This window comes from Thrips palmi, unplaced genomic scaffold (assembly GCF_012932325.1).
Source record: "Thrips palmi isolate BJ-2018 unplaced genomic scaffold, TpBJ-2018v1 HiC_scaffold_5, whole genome shotgun sequence".
Taxonomy (NCBI): Eukaryota; Metazoa; Arthropoda; class Insecta; order Thysanoptera; family Thripidae; genus Thrips; species Thrips palmi.
This window is the reverse complement of record NW_023144632.1, coordinates 5,576,863-5,589,177: the sequence shown is the minus strand read 5'-3', so window position 1 is coordinate 5,589,177 and position 12,315 is coordinate 5,576,863. Positions and strand designations below refer to the sequence as shown.

At 51.0% G+C, this 12,315-nt stretch overlaps 4 protein-coding genes across 5 annotated transcripts in view; 3 read left to right on the top strand and 1 right to left on the bottom strand.

The window, feature by feature from the left end:
- LOC117650678 overlaps positions 1–3,835 on the top strand; it is a 53,917-nt gene extending 50,082 nt beyond the window's left edge. The window contains exons 8-14 of the mRNA XM_034394254.1: positions 77–206; positions 310–413; positions 512–682; positions 1,394–1,618; positions 1,711–1,875; positions 1,966–2,150; positions 2,224–3,835. Coding sequence (XP_034250145.1) covers positions 77–206; positions 310–413; positions 512–682; positions 1,394–1,618; positions 1,711–1,875; positions 1,966–2,150; positions 2,224–2,563 — 1,320 coding nt within the window. The 3' untranslated portion in view covers positions 2,564–3,835. The remainder of the gene's footprint in view (positions 1–76; positions 207–309; positions 414–511; positions 683–1,393; positions 1,619–1,710; positions 1,876–1,965; positions 2,151–2,223) is intronic.
- Positions 3,836–4,614: 779 nt separating this feature from the next.
- Positions 4,615–8,391, top strand: LOC117650793 (glutamate dehydrogenase, mitochondrial-like). The gene is made up of 11 exons (XM_034394394.1): positions 4,615–4,737; positions 5,383–5,589; positions 5,760–5,853; positions 5,942–6,142; positions 6,220–6,306; positions 6,387–6,574; positions 6,696–6,812; positions 7,159–7,320; positions 7,395–7,599; positions 7,674–7,822; positions 7,910–8,391. Exons 1-11 carry the CDS (start codon positions 4,615–4,617, stop codon positions 8,024–8,026), a joined length of 1,650 nt encoding a protein of 549 aa, XP_034250285.1. The 3' UTR covers positions 8,027–8,391.
- LOC117650305 (riboflavin biosynthesis protein VVA0006-like) lies at positions 8,258–9,791 on the bottom strand. 2 transcript variants are annotated; one of them, XM_034393623.1, is made up of 5 exons: positions 9,571–9,791; positions 9,447–9,488; positions 9,059–9,315; positions 8,642–8,850; positions 8,258–8,556 (listed from the first exon to the last, which is right to left on the bottom strand). In XM_034393623.1, exons 1-5 carry the CDS (start codon positions 9,602–9,604, stop codon positions 8,520–8,522), a joined length of 579 nt encoding a protein of 192 aa, XP_034249514.1. In that variant the 5' UTR covers positions 9,605–9,791; the 3' UTR covers positions 8,258–8,519. The 2 variants fall into 2 exon arrangements, with proteins under 2 accessions (XP_034249514.1, XP_034249515.1); XM_034393624.1 differs by having other exon boundaries at positions 9,059–9,306; positions 9,571–9,788.
- A 53-nt stretch (positions 9,792–9,844) lies between these two features.
- LOC117650304 lies at positions 9,845–12,106 on the top strand. The gene is made up of 9 exons (XM_034393622.1): positions 9,845–10,038; positions 10,119–10,223; positions 10,313–10,550; positions 10,635–10,766; positions 10,846–10,975; positions 11,055–11,202; positions 11,285–11,438; positions 11,534–11,653; positions 11,735–12,106. Exons 1-9 carry the CDS (start codon positions 9,916–9,918, stop codon positions 11,932–11,934), a joined length of 1,350 nt encoding a protein of 449 aa, XP_034249513.1. The 5' UTR covers positions 9,845–9,915; the 3' UTR covers positions 11,935–12,106.
- The last annotated feature ends 209 nt before the right edge of the window (positions 12,107–12,315 follow it).

Below are 12,315 nucleotides of genomic sequence, written 5' to 3'. Positions count from 1 at the left end.
GCCCGTGGCCATTAGACCACCGCCGCCGTGTGTTTCTAATTGCGCGCCCTGCTTCGCCCTGCTCCGCCTGCCGCAGCTGCTGTGGCGCGGCCAGGCCACCGGGGCGCTGCCCGTGTGCGACGTGGCCTCGCACGTCGGCTCCGGCTTCCACGACGTGTTCGACGCCATCCGGGACGCCAGCTGCCAGCTGCGCAACCTCAACGTCAGTGAGTATCGAGGCGGGCTGTCGCTGCCGGAGTGCGAGTGGCGTGCCGAGTGGCGTGCCGAGTGGCGTGGCGACGGCTCACGGTGTGCTCCGATTCCTCGCAGGCAAGTGCCTGCTCACCCCGGGGGACGCTACCTGCCTCGGCGCCGCGGTCCGCGGGGGCTGCCTCACCGCGCTGCGACTGGAGGGCGCCGCGCGCCTGTGGGAGGTAAGCCCTGAGCCCCCACCCTTTTCATTCTTTCTCCCCGATTCGTTTTGGAGGTTTGCTGACACCGCCCGGCGGCGCTGCCCCGCTGCCCCGCACAGGTGCTGCCGGCGCTGCTCGCCCTGGCCGCCGACCCGCCGCTGCAGCTCCTGGACGCCTCCTCGCCCCGCCTGTCCCTGACGGACGGCCCCGCCCACCAGGTCTTCACCGCGCTCGCCAAGAACACCAACCTCCGCCTGCTGTCCCTGGACGGCTGGACCTTCCGCTTCGAGGCGAGTGTCATGGCACGTCTCTGGACCACCGTGGGCTGGGGACAGTAGTGCCACTCCGCACAGAAGGCACTGGCCGCAATGTTGAAAAACTCGTAACTATTTAATTACATTGTAAAGAAGCAATCGACACCGCTGGCCAAATAGAAGGCACCGCCCTCTTTGGGAAACTTCACAGTGGCGTGCCTGCTCCTGGATGTGCATCCCTGCGCTGCCCCGCACCGGGACGCTGCAGCCTCCGCCTTCCGCGGCTCCGCGAGGCTCTCAAGACGGAAGGCGCGGAAAGCGCGGCCCGGAGAGGGGGCGTGGAATTGCGGAAACTTTGAGGGACCAGGTGGGCCGTAGAGCCCTTGGAATGCCGTGGGATGCCGTGGGATGCCGTGGGATGCCGGCGGGGCGGGGGAGGGGGGCGGGGGGTAATGTCTCCCGGGACGCCCCGCGTACTTGTCTTCCGTGCCGTGCGGGTAGACGGGGCGGACGGGTGGACTGGCACGCCGCGTGACGTAGTGACGCAGTGGGTGGCGGGCCCCGTTGAGTTATGGGTCCGGGACACAGTCCTCGCCGCGTCGCCGCGTCGCCGCGCGGACAGACTGTCGTAACACGCCCGGACTGCAAAGCGCCGCGCCGCGCCGCCCCATCCGTCAGGGGCTGCCGGGGGCTGCACAGCTGCAATGCGTGGCTGTACGTGACGACGGCCTTTTCCTCGTCCCGCAGGAGGAGACGACGCTGCGCGACTTCGTGTCGCTGATGAACCGCACGGGCGTCCGCGACCTCTCGCTGTCGGGCTGCCGCCTGCACTGCGTGGCGTCCGGCGGCTTGGCGCGCGGCGACGCCGAGCTGCAGGCCCTGCTGCTGGCCTCCCTGGCCGCCAGCGCGCCCGACCTCCCCGCCAGCCTCGCCGCCACGGACCTGCTGTTCCTTCGCCTGGCCGGACTGCAGGTGGGTGGCCGACGTCCGCGACGTCCGCGACGTCGTACCCGGGTCGGCGGCGACGTGTGACGCGTGTGACCGGCGAGGCCGCGTTGTTGCAGGTGTGGGTGCGCGACCGCGTGGCGCTGCGCGGCCCCCAGCTGCTGCCGTTCCTGCGCGGGCTGGGCTCGCTCCGGGAGCTGGACCTGAGCGCCGAGCGCGAGGACGCCACCGGGCCGGCCACCCCCGGCCCCGGACAGCCTGGGCCACTCGTCGTCGACGACAGGGCAAGCTTCGTCCAGGACTCACCGTATTTGCTTTGCAACGCAAATTGTATTGCACTTTTTTGTTGGCTGACGCTGCGCTGCGTGTTTCAGGCCCTGACGGCGTTCTGGGCGGGCCTGGCGGAGAACCTGCGCTCGCTGCAGACGCTGCACATGGCGCACTGGCGGCTGCGCCTGGACGACCCAGACAAGACCCTGAAGGCCGTCGCCAAGTCCATGCGCAGCTGCCCCCTGGTGGCCCTGCGCGCGGACGGACTCATCGCCTGCGACCCCAACAAGTGCGTCTCGGTGGTGAGGTGTGGCCCTTTGAGTGTCTGCGGGACCATCTGAGTGACGACGACTTGCTTCCAGGACGCCGCTGGAGCACCAGTTCCTGCAGACCGCCGCCGCCAGCCTGTGCTGCCTGGGCCGGCTGGGGATGTCCGGCGTGGCGCTGTCGGCGCCGCACGCCACCACGCTGGGCCGCCACATCCGGGACCGCTTCCCGGGGGCGTCCCTGTCGCTGCACGTGGGCAACGTGGCGAGCGCGGCCGTGGCGGCGCTGTCCGCCGCGCTGCAGGACGGCGGCAAGGTGGAGGTGGCGTGCCTGCCCGGCACGGCCGGCATGCCGCCCCAGCTGCGCGTCAACCGGGTGGTCAGCGCCACCAAGTCCAGGCGCTTCCGGACGCGCTTCTCCTCGCTGCGCGACTAGAAGCACTGCCAGCACAAGGAGTGCGTGGACTTGGACTGCGTCCGGGCCGCCGCGGGCACCGGACCGGCCCCACAGTGGGGCCGCAGGGACGCCTTTTCGGCGCCCCTCTCGACGAGCGTATGCCCAGCCTCCAGTGTCTCGCGCTCTTTCTGACTGCTCTCTTGGCTCCCCCGGGGGGGTGAGCGGTGGGCGGGGGCCTCCCTGAATATGGTGCCATATCTTTTTTGCAGACTTGAATCTGCAACTGTAAATTGACCATTTGGAACTCTGTATTGTGGCTCTCGCGTCGAAAAGGCTGTATTTAGGGTCTTGTGCCCCTGTGACCCACAGTCTCTGCCTATTGGCAATCTGTTCAGTATTTAAACATTCCAGAAAGGGGCACCAGAGTGTTGCCTACGATTGGTGTTTATCTCATATGAATATTTCCCTGCTTGCATTCCGAATAGTGTCCTTTGGATGAGATATCTGCAAGCAAAATTGTTAAAAGAGCTGGACTCAAAAAAAAAAAAGGAAAAAAAAGATTTATCAATTAATCTTTGTTCAGTGTTTGTGAGAATTGACTGTGCATCAAAACTTCTTGTTGTTTCCCTCCCTCCATTTTATTTCATTGTTGTTAGAGATGCATGTTTAGCTGCTACGTACCAAGTCATTCAGTTTTCCAGTTTCGAAAGTCACTCCCTTTTCCATTTCCTCATCAGCCAGCTCATTTCAAATTTCATAACATTCCTTTCAAACATCGATTTAATGTTGGGGAGATCGTTAATTCCATAATTAGCATCAAATATTGACTTGAGTTTTGATTGCATCTAAATACAAAGTTCATACTAGTCATTTGTACCAAAACTATTGTAGCTTTAACTGCATCAAACAACCCCTTATACAATTACTGAGTACAAAAAGAGGTCTAGACTTGCTAGACTAAACAAGTTTCTATTTGTGTTTTTGTTATTTAAAGACATGTGATGCACAAATTGGTTTTGCCCTTGTGGCAATTAAAACATTATGTTATCTTGTCAAGGCACCCTCCCTTTATACAGTAAATAATACTATGTTGAAGTAATCCTTGGTTGTAAATTACTTTTTATTTTTTTACAAACATTGTGAGCTGATTAATTTTCAGGCACTGGTAGTTAGGAAAACTCATTGACATTTCAAAAGCACTGTAAACAAGGTCCTTAATGGCCCTCTTAAAATACAAAACTTATTTATAATTATTAGTTTATAATACATTGTTTTGTTTTCCCTATACAAATAAAGAATTAATTTATATAATCGTGTCAAACTTTTTACAAAACAAACCTGATCAAAAGCAATTTCAGCAGGCAAGAAAGCTGAGAATAACACCTGAGGAGGACAATCCGGTACCTCAAACCAAGGCAAGGGACTCGAATCGAGCCGCTTGAGGGGTCGACCCCGACAGAAAACTGAGTGCAAAAAGAAAATTAAAATAGGCTTAGTCGATTTTCATTTCGGTCGAAAGCAGCGTTTTACTGGAGAAAATCGGGAATCAGTTGAGCCTTGAGAGGAGGAGCCACGGGCCTCTCAAGGTTGAGCTTGCGCCTGCTTGCGCCAGTAAGGTAGGCAACCCATCGTTCAGCAACAACGTTCATGGAGAAAGTCATTTTCACACCAAATAGAATGCGCCAAAGACCATTGAGCACCGGGCGCAATAAATTTCCGTTTGTCTATAGGAAACGACTGTTTCGTCCAGAAAGGGTCCTCGAAATATTGTCAGGAGTCAGTAGGAAGTGCTCCAGCACAACGTACTTCAGCAGGCACTCCTTCGAAAACCTGGATGTTGCCTTGTTGGCAGGCTGAGGTTGGTCACCGTGTCAAAACTGGTGCATCCTGGCATGTTTGCAGTGGCAACACTGGGCGGAGCTGGTGGCTGGCCGCGGCGGCGCGGCCTTGCGATAAAGGCCTTCCTGAAGCAGTTGTTGTCGATCGCCTCGAGCCCAGGGCCACCCAGGGCCCAGAGTAGCCAAGCAGCTGCAGCGAGTCGACCGCGACGGCCTCCGTCCTACCACACTGGCAGTCCTCGTCGTCCAGCCATGCTGCTGCGGGGCGTGTGGCGAGGCTTGCGGCACCGCGTGGCCGCCGCGTGCAGCCCGTGCATCCCCCGGGCCTACTCGGCCGCCTGCTCGGAAGGCCCCGGGTCCGCCATCAAGTACGAGGTGTGGACCGTGGGGCGGTTGGTGCTGAGGCGCTATAGAGAGCCTAGAGAGCTCTGGGCACGGTGGCAGGCATGTTTCTTTCTCCCGTAGAACCGTGTCATCAACTTCATGAAAACCGAAGGAGGACGACCAGTTTCATGTTACAAAATCTATGACGACGTTATCCCGTTTTGAAGTACACTGCTCGATAAATTGAGCATGGACCTGAAAGGGAGAGGCCACACGATCCTTCCCCCACCCGCCCACTATCCAGCTCCAACAAAACTTGAGACATGATGGCGTTTGCTGGATTGAACACATGACAATAATGTTTGGTCATTTTGAACAGATAAAATCACTCAAATCGTGGTAACTGAGTATTCAGTTGTGCTCCTTGAGTAATTCCTGACACTACGTCAGAGTCAGTTTCACCTACAAAAAGTCTTGTCCTTTTTTTTTTCACATGAGTGAATGCTCTGGCTGACCACTAAAGACAAGGGCAAAACATCAATAACGAGAAGGTTACTTTACACTTTTCTACAAACTATTGGTGAAAAGCTACTGAGTTTTGTTGAATATTAGCAGGTGAAATTGGAGACGAATTTGTCTTTCGGTTCTCCTTTAATTTTCAATCAAGTGGGTCTCACTCCTGCTCTCCTTCCGCAGATGCCTGAGCATCTCCAGAGCATGCCTCAGGAGCGCGACCCGCTGTTCACGGCCATGGTGGCCTACAACTACCACTCCGCCGTGGCCAAGCTGGTGCCCATGTTCGAGAAGTCCATGAAGGGGCGGCAGCGGCTGACGGACGGCCAGCGCAAGCACCGCGTCGAGGGCATCATGCGCATCATGGGCTCCTGCTCCGCCTGCGTCGAGGTGCCTCGAACGACCTCTCGAACGACCTCTCGAACGGGTTCGAGTTGGTCACTGCGAGGGCAGCAACCCTTCATGCCTTCTAGCGATTGAATTGCGAGTAAGCCGCCGAGCAGGCGCAGGAGCGTGACGCAGAGCAAGCTTGACCGACGCGATGTTCTTTCCTGACGAAGGTCACGTTCCCCGTCAAGCTGGACGACGGCTCGTTCACCCTCATCACCGGCTACAGAGCGCACCACAGCGTGCACAAGATTCCGGTCAAGGGAGGTGAGTGGCTTCCCGGCCGTCCGGCGAGTCGAGGGTCTTGGGGGTCTTGGGGGAGGCCGCGCTCAGCCCACCGCCCCGGCTTGTGCAGGCATCCGGTTCAGCTCGGACGTGTGCTCCGACGAGGTGAAGGGCTTGGCGGCCCTCATGTCCTACAAGACGGCGTGCGTCAACGCGCCCTTCGGCGGCGCCAAGGGCGGCATCAAGATCAACCCCAAGGACTACAGCGAGAACGAGCTGGAGAAGATCACGCGGAGGTACACCCTGGAGCTGGTGAAGCGAGGCTTCATCGGTGAGTGCGGGCCTCGGTGCGGTGCGGTACGGCGGCCACGGTGGGCCTCGCGGTCTCCATGCACATCCTGCCACCAGGCCCCGGCATCGACGTGCCCGCGCCCGACATGAACACGGGGCCGCTGGAGATGAGCTGGATCGCCGACCAGTACGCCAAGACGCTCGGTAAGCCTTGCGTGCTGCTTGCTCGCCGACGCCGTGCCAAACCACTTTGCAAAACGAGCACGGCGCCCGTCCGGCCGCAGGGCACGCGGACATCAACTCGTACGCCACGGTGACGGGCAAGCCCATCAACCTGGGCGGCGTGGCGGGGCGCCAGGACGCCACGGGCCGCGGCGTGTACCTGGGCACCAACAGCTTCATCAAGGAGGAGGCGCTCATGCAGCAGATTGGACTCACGCCGGGCTGGAAGGACAAGACGTACGTGGTGCAGGTGGGGGTACACGCGGCGCGGGTTCAAACCGAGGCACCAGCCGAGGTTCCAGCCATGGCGGCGGGCCGCGTCCTCGCCGTCCTCACTGACAGCTCGGCGCGCGGCACTGCGCGGCACGCAGGGCTTCGGCAACGTCGGCTTCCACACGGCGCGGTTCTTCACCAAGGCGGGCGCCCGGTGCATCGGCGTCGTCGAGTGGGACTGCGCCATCCGCAGCTGCGATGGCATCAACCCGCACGTGAGTGAGGGGTGGGGGGTGGAGGCAGAAGGACAACCCCGCACAGTGGGCCAGAAGACCAGTGGAGGTGGCCAACTCAAGACGCGTTTTGAGCTCCAGAGTCGCTAAATGGGACTCGAACCGAACGTTGACCCCACCCACCAATGGATTCCTCGTTCGGAGAGCAACCCATTGGTGGGGTCACACGTTCGGTTCGAGTCCTGCTCAGCGACTCTGGAGCTCAAAACGCGTCTAGAGTTTGGCCGCCTCCACCGGTCTTCTGACCCACTGTGCCCCGCCGCCGTGCTTGCGTGCCGCGTGCGCTGCGTTGCCTACCCGCCAGGCGCTTCGTCGGCTTGTCGCGCAGGAGCTGCTGGAGCACATGAAGCGGACCGGCAGCATCAAGGACTTCCCCGGGACGGAGCCCGTGGACCGCGAGGAGATGCTGCTCGCCGAGTGCGACATCCTCGCGCCCTGCGCCACCGAGAAGGTCATCCACCTGGACAACGCCGACAAGGTCAAGGCCAAGGTAGACAATATTTTTCGAAAAGGAAACTGCCCGGACTGCCAGACAGGCGCTTTGATTCCATTTTTCTTCTCCAGATCATCGCGGAGGGAGCTAATGGACCGCTCACACCAGCTGCGGATAAAATACTGATGGAAAAAAAGGTGCTCATAATCCCGGACATTTATCTGAATGCAGGCGGAGTCACGGTGTCCTACTTTGAATGGGTGAAGAATGTCAACCATAAATCCTTTGGACGACTTAGTCTCAAATATGAGGAGATGACACAGTTGCATCTTCTAGGTATGTAGAAATAGGCTTGTAAAATTACACTATGATAGAATTTTTAAAACATGAATTCCCACTGACTTTGACAGATTCGGTTCAAAAGTCACTGAATAAATCACTACCAAATTGCAACATAGAAATACACCCCTCTGATGAATTCAAGCGTAGGTTGTTGGACGCATCAGAAAAGGAAATTGTTCGAGCCAGCTTAGAGGCAACGATGGAGAAAACTGCTGGGGTTTGTGCCAGTGCTTCGCCTTAACTTATTCAAAAGAATATGATTAATTACAATTTGCCTGCATTTATCCTGTTTTTGTCTTTTCAGGAAATTAAGTTTATGGCTAAAGAACACAATTTAGGCATCAACATGAGAATTGCTGCCTATTGCAATGCCCTTTATAAGATCTATAAGTGTTATGAAGAAGCTGGACTGACTTTATGATGTCTGGGCAATGTTTTAATTTTTGACTGTGAAAGCTGTACAATGTATGATTAGAATCTGAGGCCTTGTTATTTTGGTAGCTCACATGTATTTGCTATCAGCTTGACTTTTGACGATTACTCTTGGTAATGTGAAAGATTATGAAAGGAACACTTCTGCCGCCACATATTCAGTCACATGTAGATAGTTCTTGTGCCACCAAGGGACAAGGGAAAGCATTTCAACGCAGAGTTCAGTAAACTCGAGTAAACTGGTTTATCAAAAGTACACAAAATCACAGGTATCAAAGTACACAACAGCCAATCGACATAAATTATGTATGTACAATCTCATACAATTATAAAATACTTTTACTTAATCCAAAACACAAAAACATTAAAGGCATTGGTTCAACAGTCTCTAACAACTCAGATGAAAAAAATAATTAATGGCCAATGCAATTTAATGCAATAGCTAATGAAAATTTAATCAGTTTAGTAAAATGTCAGGAATGTCAAACATTACTGGCTGAGGAAGGTTTTTCACCAGACCTGCAGAGAGATGTAGAAAACCAAATTTACATAAATTCATAAAACAAAACAAAAACTGCACATAATAAACATTTAACACACTCACCGCAGTTCATCTCGTACACCCATTATCAATTTTCCCAACTTGTTTTGGCCTGGACTATTTTTGTGCTTTGGACACACACAGGAGCCCCAGACGTTGTCATGCCATGCGTTCCCTTCAATCAGTTCAGCGTTTCCAGTGGCCAGTAGCAAGTTGCCTAACTGGCTATTAGGTGCAAATTTGAGGGCAAGAATGTCATGCATGATGTCCATCTGTCGTGACAAAAATATTGAAATGAAAATGTAAACACATAATAAAAAAATAATTTGTGATTTGTAAATCACATTTTTATCAACTTCAGAGATTTTGGAAGATGTAGTGTTATTGAAAAGCAGTCATAAGATGTGCTTCAGTTTACAGCAAAACAATTAAACTAGAAATCAAATGCTCTTTTTTACAAAATTCTGTCCTATCACATACTTTGACTCTTTCCCAGTCTGGCCGGAGAGAAACTTTTCGCCCAACTCTCTTTGCAATGGTTGGGCTGTTGCAATTAAGAAGTTTAAGCTTGGAGGCTTGATCCAAGCACTTGGCAGCCTGGAAGGCATGCTCCACAGTGGGGAATTCTAGACCGTCGTAAACAATAGGGGAATGAAAGAAGTTGCTAAGGAAGTTGTAGTCCCCCCGGAAACTTGTTATCTCAGAAGGAGGACTGGCACTGGGACCACCTGCATGTTCCGCACATAGAAAAGTATGACATCAACAACAAAATAAAGGGCAGGAGACAAATTTTAATTAGAAAGGGCAATAAGTCGATGTGGTTTAAAAGTGAAGAAATTGTTCAAATGAATAAATAAATCAATATTACCAGGTCCAGGTAATTTTGCATCAGCAGGCATCTCGTTAGTATCTGGAGTGAAAAAAAGGAGTTTCACATTGGAGCCCTTAATTATTGCACCATTCAATGAAACCCATGGTTAACAGTGACTAACCTGGGGCCTTTCTCTTGAGAGCCTTCGGCCCCATAATGATCGAGCCACTGAACCTCTACTTGCTTTGGAAACTCTATCGAACGATTTTCGTTTTGATGTGACAGTCTGTCACTGACAGATAACAGATCTCACTACTCTGCTGATGAAATGAAAATGCGAACTGGGTGGAACTCCTGTCAACTACCTGCTCCTGCAAATAACGCGTACGTACTGTACAGAAGGATTTGTCATAGCCGCTATTATAGCCTCGCGCACGCCCACTGTGCTGTGCTGCCCTCTGTCAGCTGAGTGTGAAACTACCAATGTCAACAATACACATTCCGGTGTTGTAATCGCAATTTAGTTATGCATGTATGCACGTTTGTGAGAATGAAGGAAACTGTTGCCGACTGTCACTCCCAGCAATATGTGGAGCCGCCCACCCTATCTCTCCGACACCGATCAATCCAAGAAGAATCTTTGCTTTATGTATGTATTGATCGTCTGCTTTCAAATGATGTGGCTGACATTGCATTCGCTTGGAGAATAACCACTCTCTTTTCTTGCAGATCTTACCCACGGAGGTTCTGGAAATTATAATTCTACTCCTTGACAGCGTGTCTTCTGTTCGACTCGCTTGTACATGCGCCAAATTTTATAACCTTGTGAATGAGGTGTGGTGCACAGTACTATCCTCCACTTTACTGCTGAAATTTGTCGTAATTCTTTTTGAGTGGAATTGAATCGTACCGATCTATTTCAGACTGCTCCTTGGAACAACTTTGTTCGTCATGAAATAAGTGAGAAGCGTGAATTATTAGACCTTGGCCTTCACTTCGGTGTGCCTCTATGGAGAAGATCATTGGGGACATTAAATCATGCTCCCTGGAAGCAAATTGTATACAGCCGCAAAATTTGTAATGCTATCAGCAATTGGGACTTCACGTTGGCCTTTGAAACTTCTATCCAGATGGATGATATAACATCCGTTGATATTGCAGGTATTGCAAGTTATGTTTTACTTTTTCTCCTTTATTGTGATATATTTGCTTGCTCTGAGGTTCAATTATGTGTATATGTCTTAGGTCAAGCTGTTGTTTTTGGGACACGCAGAGGTGGTCTGGCCCTTTGGAACCCTGATGAATATGGACTTTTTATAAATACTATTCTGCACGCTACTGCTGAAATTGACCAAATTTTCGTGCATTTATCTTCAGGTAATGTTTTACTGTATCTATTCAAAGTTTTAGTCCTGCATATGATTAATCAAATTTCAATTTCTGATTTTGTTTATAGGTTGCAGAGGTGATAATTTTGATTACCGAGTGATAGTTCATAGTATTGACACAGCATTAATTATATACGACATGTCAGGATATACCTTAGTTAGTGGTGTATCAAAAATGAAGGACTTAAAAAAGATATCGTGAGTGCTGATTGATCTGATTGAAGTGCCAGCTTCTACAAAGCTTCTGTACAAGATTGTATATTACAAATTATTTCAGGAATCATGGAGAAAGCTTGGTTGAATGGGACCCAATCCGTGGACATAGTGCAGACACAACCATCAGAGAAAAATTGATCCAGAGATGTGTAAATTTTACAAATATGCATGCACGCTGTGGTCCATTTTCTGCTATTGATACTTTTGAGGTCTGTTACTATGTAGTTCCATCTCAAATGTTTTTCATGTTTTATCTTTATCATTTCCTGAAAAGTATATTTCCCTTTGCAGCATTTGTATGTCAGCCAAAGTAAAGGACCCTTAATTTTGAGACCTTCTTCATGCCGGAACATACCCATAATAGAACAACTTTTAGCCACACCAGACAATTTGAACATAGCTAAATCTTTCATTTGGCCAGGAAGGATTTCTTTCAGTATAACTAGTAAGTTTTCATAATGCTCTGATCCTTCAGCACATTGATTGTAAGGTAACATTGGGTGATGTGTATATTAAAAAGAAGTATTATATATTTTTCAGGTGGTAGAGTTACAATCATTTCTGTTGGAGAAAAATGCAAATCAATCAGATGGCCAAATACTTTCAGATGTGTCAGTGCCAATCTGTTTACTAATGTTTTAGCAGTTGGTACTGATTGTGGTAAGTAATGGTTTTCTTGTGGAAATGACAGCTTTTGGTTTAACATGCTTTTGAATATTCTCCTCACTCTTTCTGTTGTAGGTCAAGTTTTATTGTATACCTTCAAATCTCCATTGGAGCTCCTAAACTTAGATCCTCTTAATCATCAGAAATCCCTTAGCACAGGAACAGCAGAACCTATCATATACGTAGGTTTAAGAGCACCAAACCATGTGCATCACCTCCCTGATGTTGTGGCTGCAACACGACGTTCATTGTTTTGTTTTAGAACTGTCAGCTAGAAAAGTGGTTGCTGTGATTTCAAACTTAAATTAATTTTAAAACTAGGCTTGCTTCTTTTGTTATATTTTAACATGAATCTGATTGTAATTAACTGGGTTGTGAACAACCTCTCCCTGTGATTTAATATTTTATTGACTCAGTTTAAAAATAAATACACTGATCCAATGTGAATAATTTAATCCCTATTTACGAGCGTTCCTGTCCAGATGTAAAATTTAAGTGAAACTTAGAAATCTTGTTCTCATAGCAAATTTTTTTGATTTTCTTGTATGACATATTGCCATATGGTCAAAATGATATTGAACAGCTAATGTTTGAAAGCTATTTTTGTGCATTGGCAACCATGGTTTTCCTTCAATGGAAAGATATGCTCTGTTTCT

Coding starts and splice junctions, on each gene's coding strand:
- LOC117650793 (XM_034394394.1), top strand. CDS start 4,615: ATGCTGCTGCGGGGCGTGTGGCGAGGCTTGCGGCACCGCGTGGCCGCC. Junction 4,738..5,382: donor GGTCCGCCATCAAGTACGAG/GTGTGGACCGTG, acceptor CTCCTTCCGCAG/ATGCCTGAGCATCTCCAGAG. Junction 5,590..5,759: donor CCTGCTCCGCCTGCGTCGAG/GTGCCTCGAACG, acceptor TTCCTGACGAAG/GTCACGTTCCCCGTCAAGCT.
- LOC117650305 (XM_034393623.1), bottom strand. CDS start 9,604: ATGGGGCCGAAGGCTCTCAAGAGAAAGGCCCCAG. Junction 8,851..9,058: donor CAGACTGGGAAAGAGTCAAA/GTATGTGATAGG, acceptor TTGTCACGACAG/ATGGACATCATGCATGACAT. Junction 8,557..8,641: donor GGTGTACGAGATGAACTGCG/GTGAGTGTGTTA, acceptor ATCTCTCTGCAG/GTCTGGTGAAAAACCTTCCT.
- LOC117650304 (XM_034393622.1), top strand. CDS start 9,916: ATGCATGTATGCACGTTTGTGAGAATGAAGGAAACTGTTGCCGACTGT. Junction 10,224..10,312: donor TTTATAACCTTGTGAATGAG/GTGTGGTGCACA, acceptor GATCTATTTCAG/ACTGCTCCTTGGAACAACTT. Junction 10,551..10,634: donor AACATCCGTTGATATTGCAG/GTATTGCAAGTT, acceptor TATATGTCTTAG/GTCAAGCTGTTGTTTTTGGG.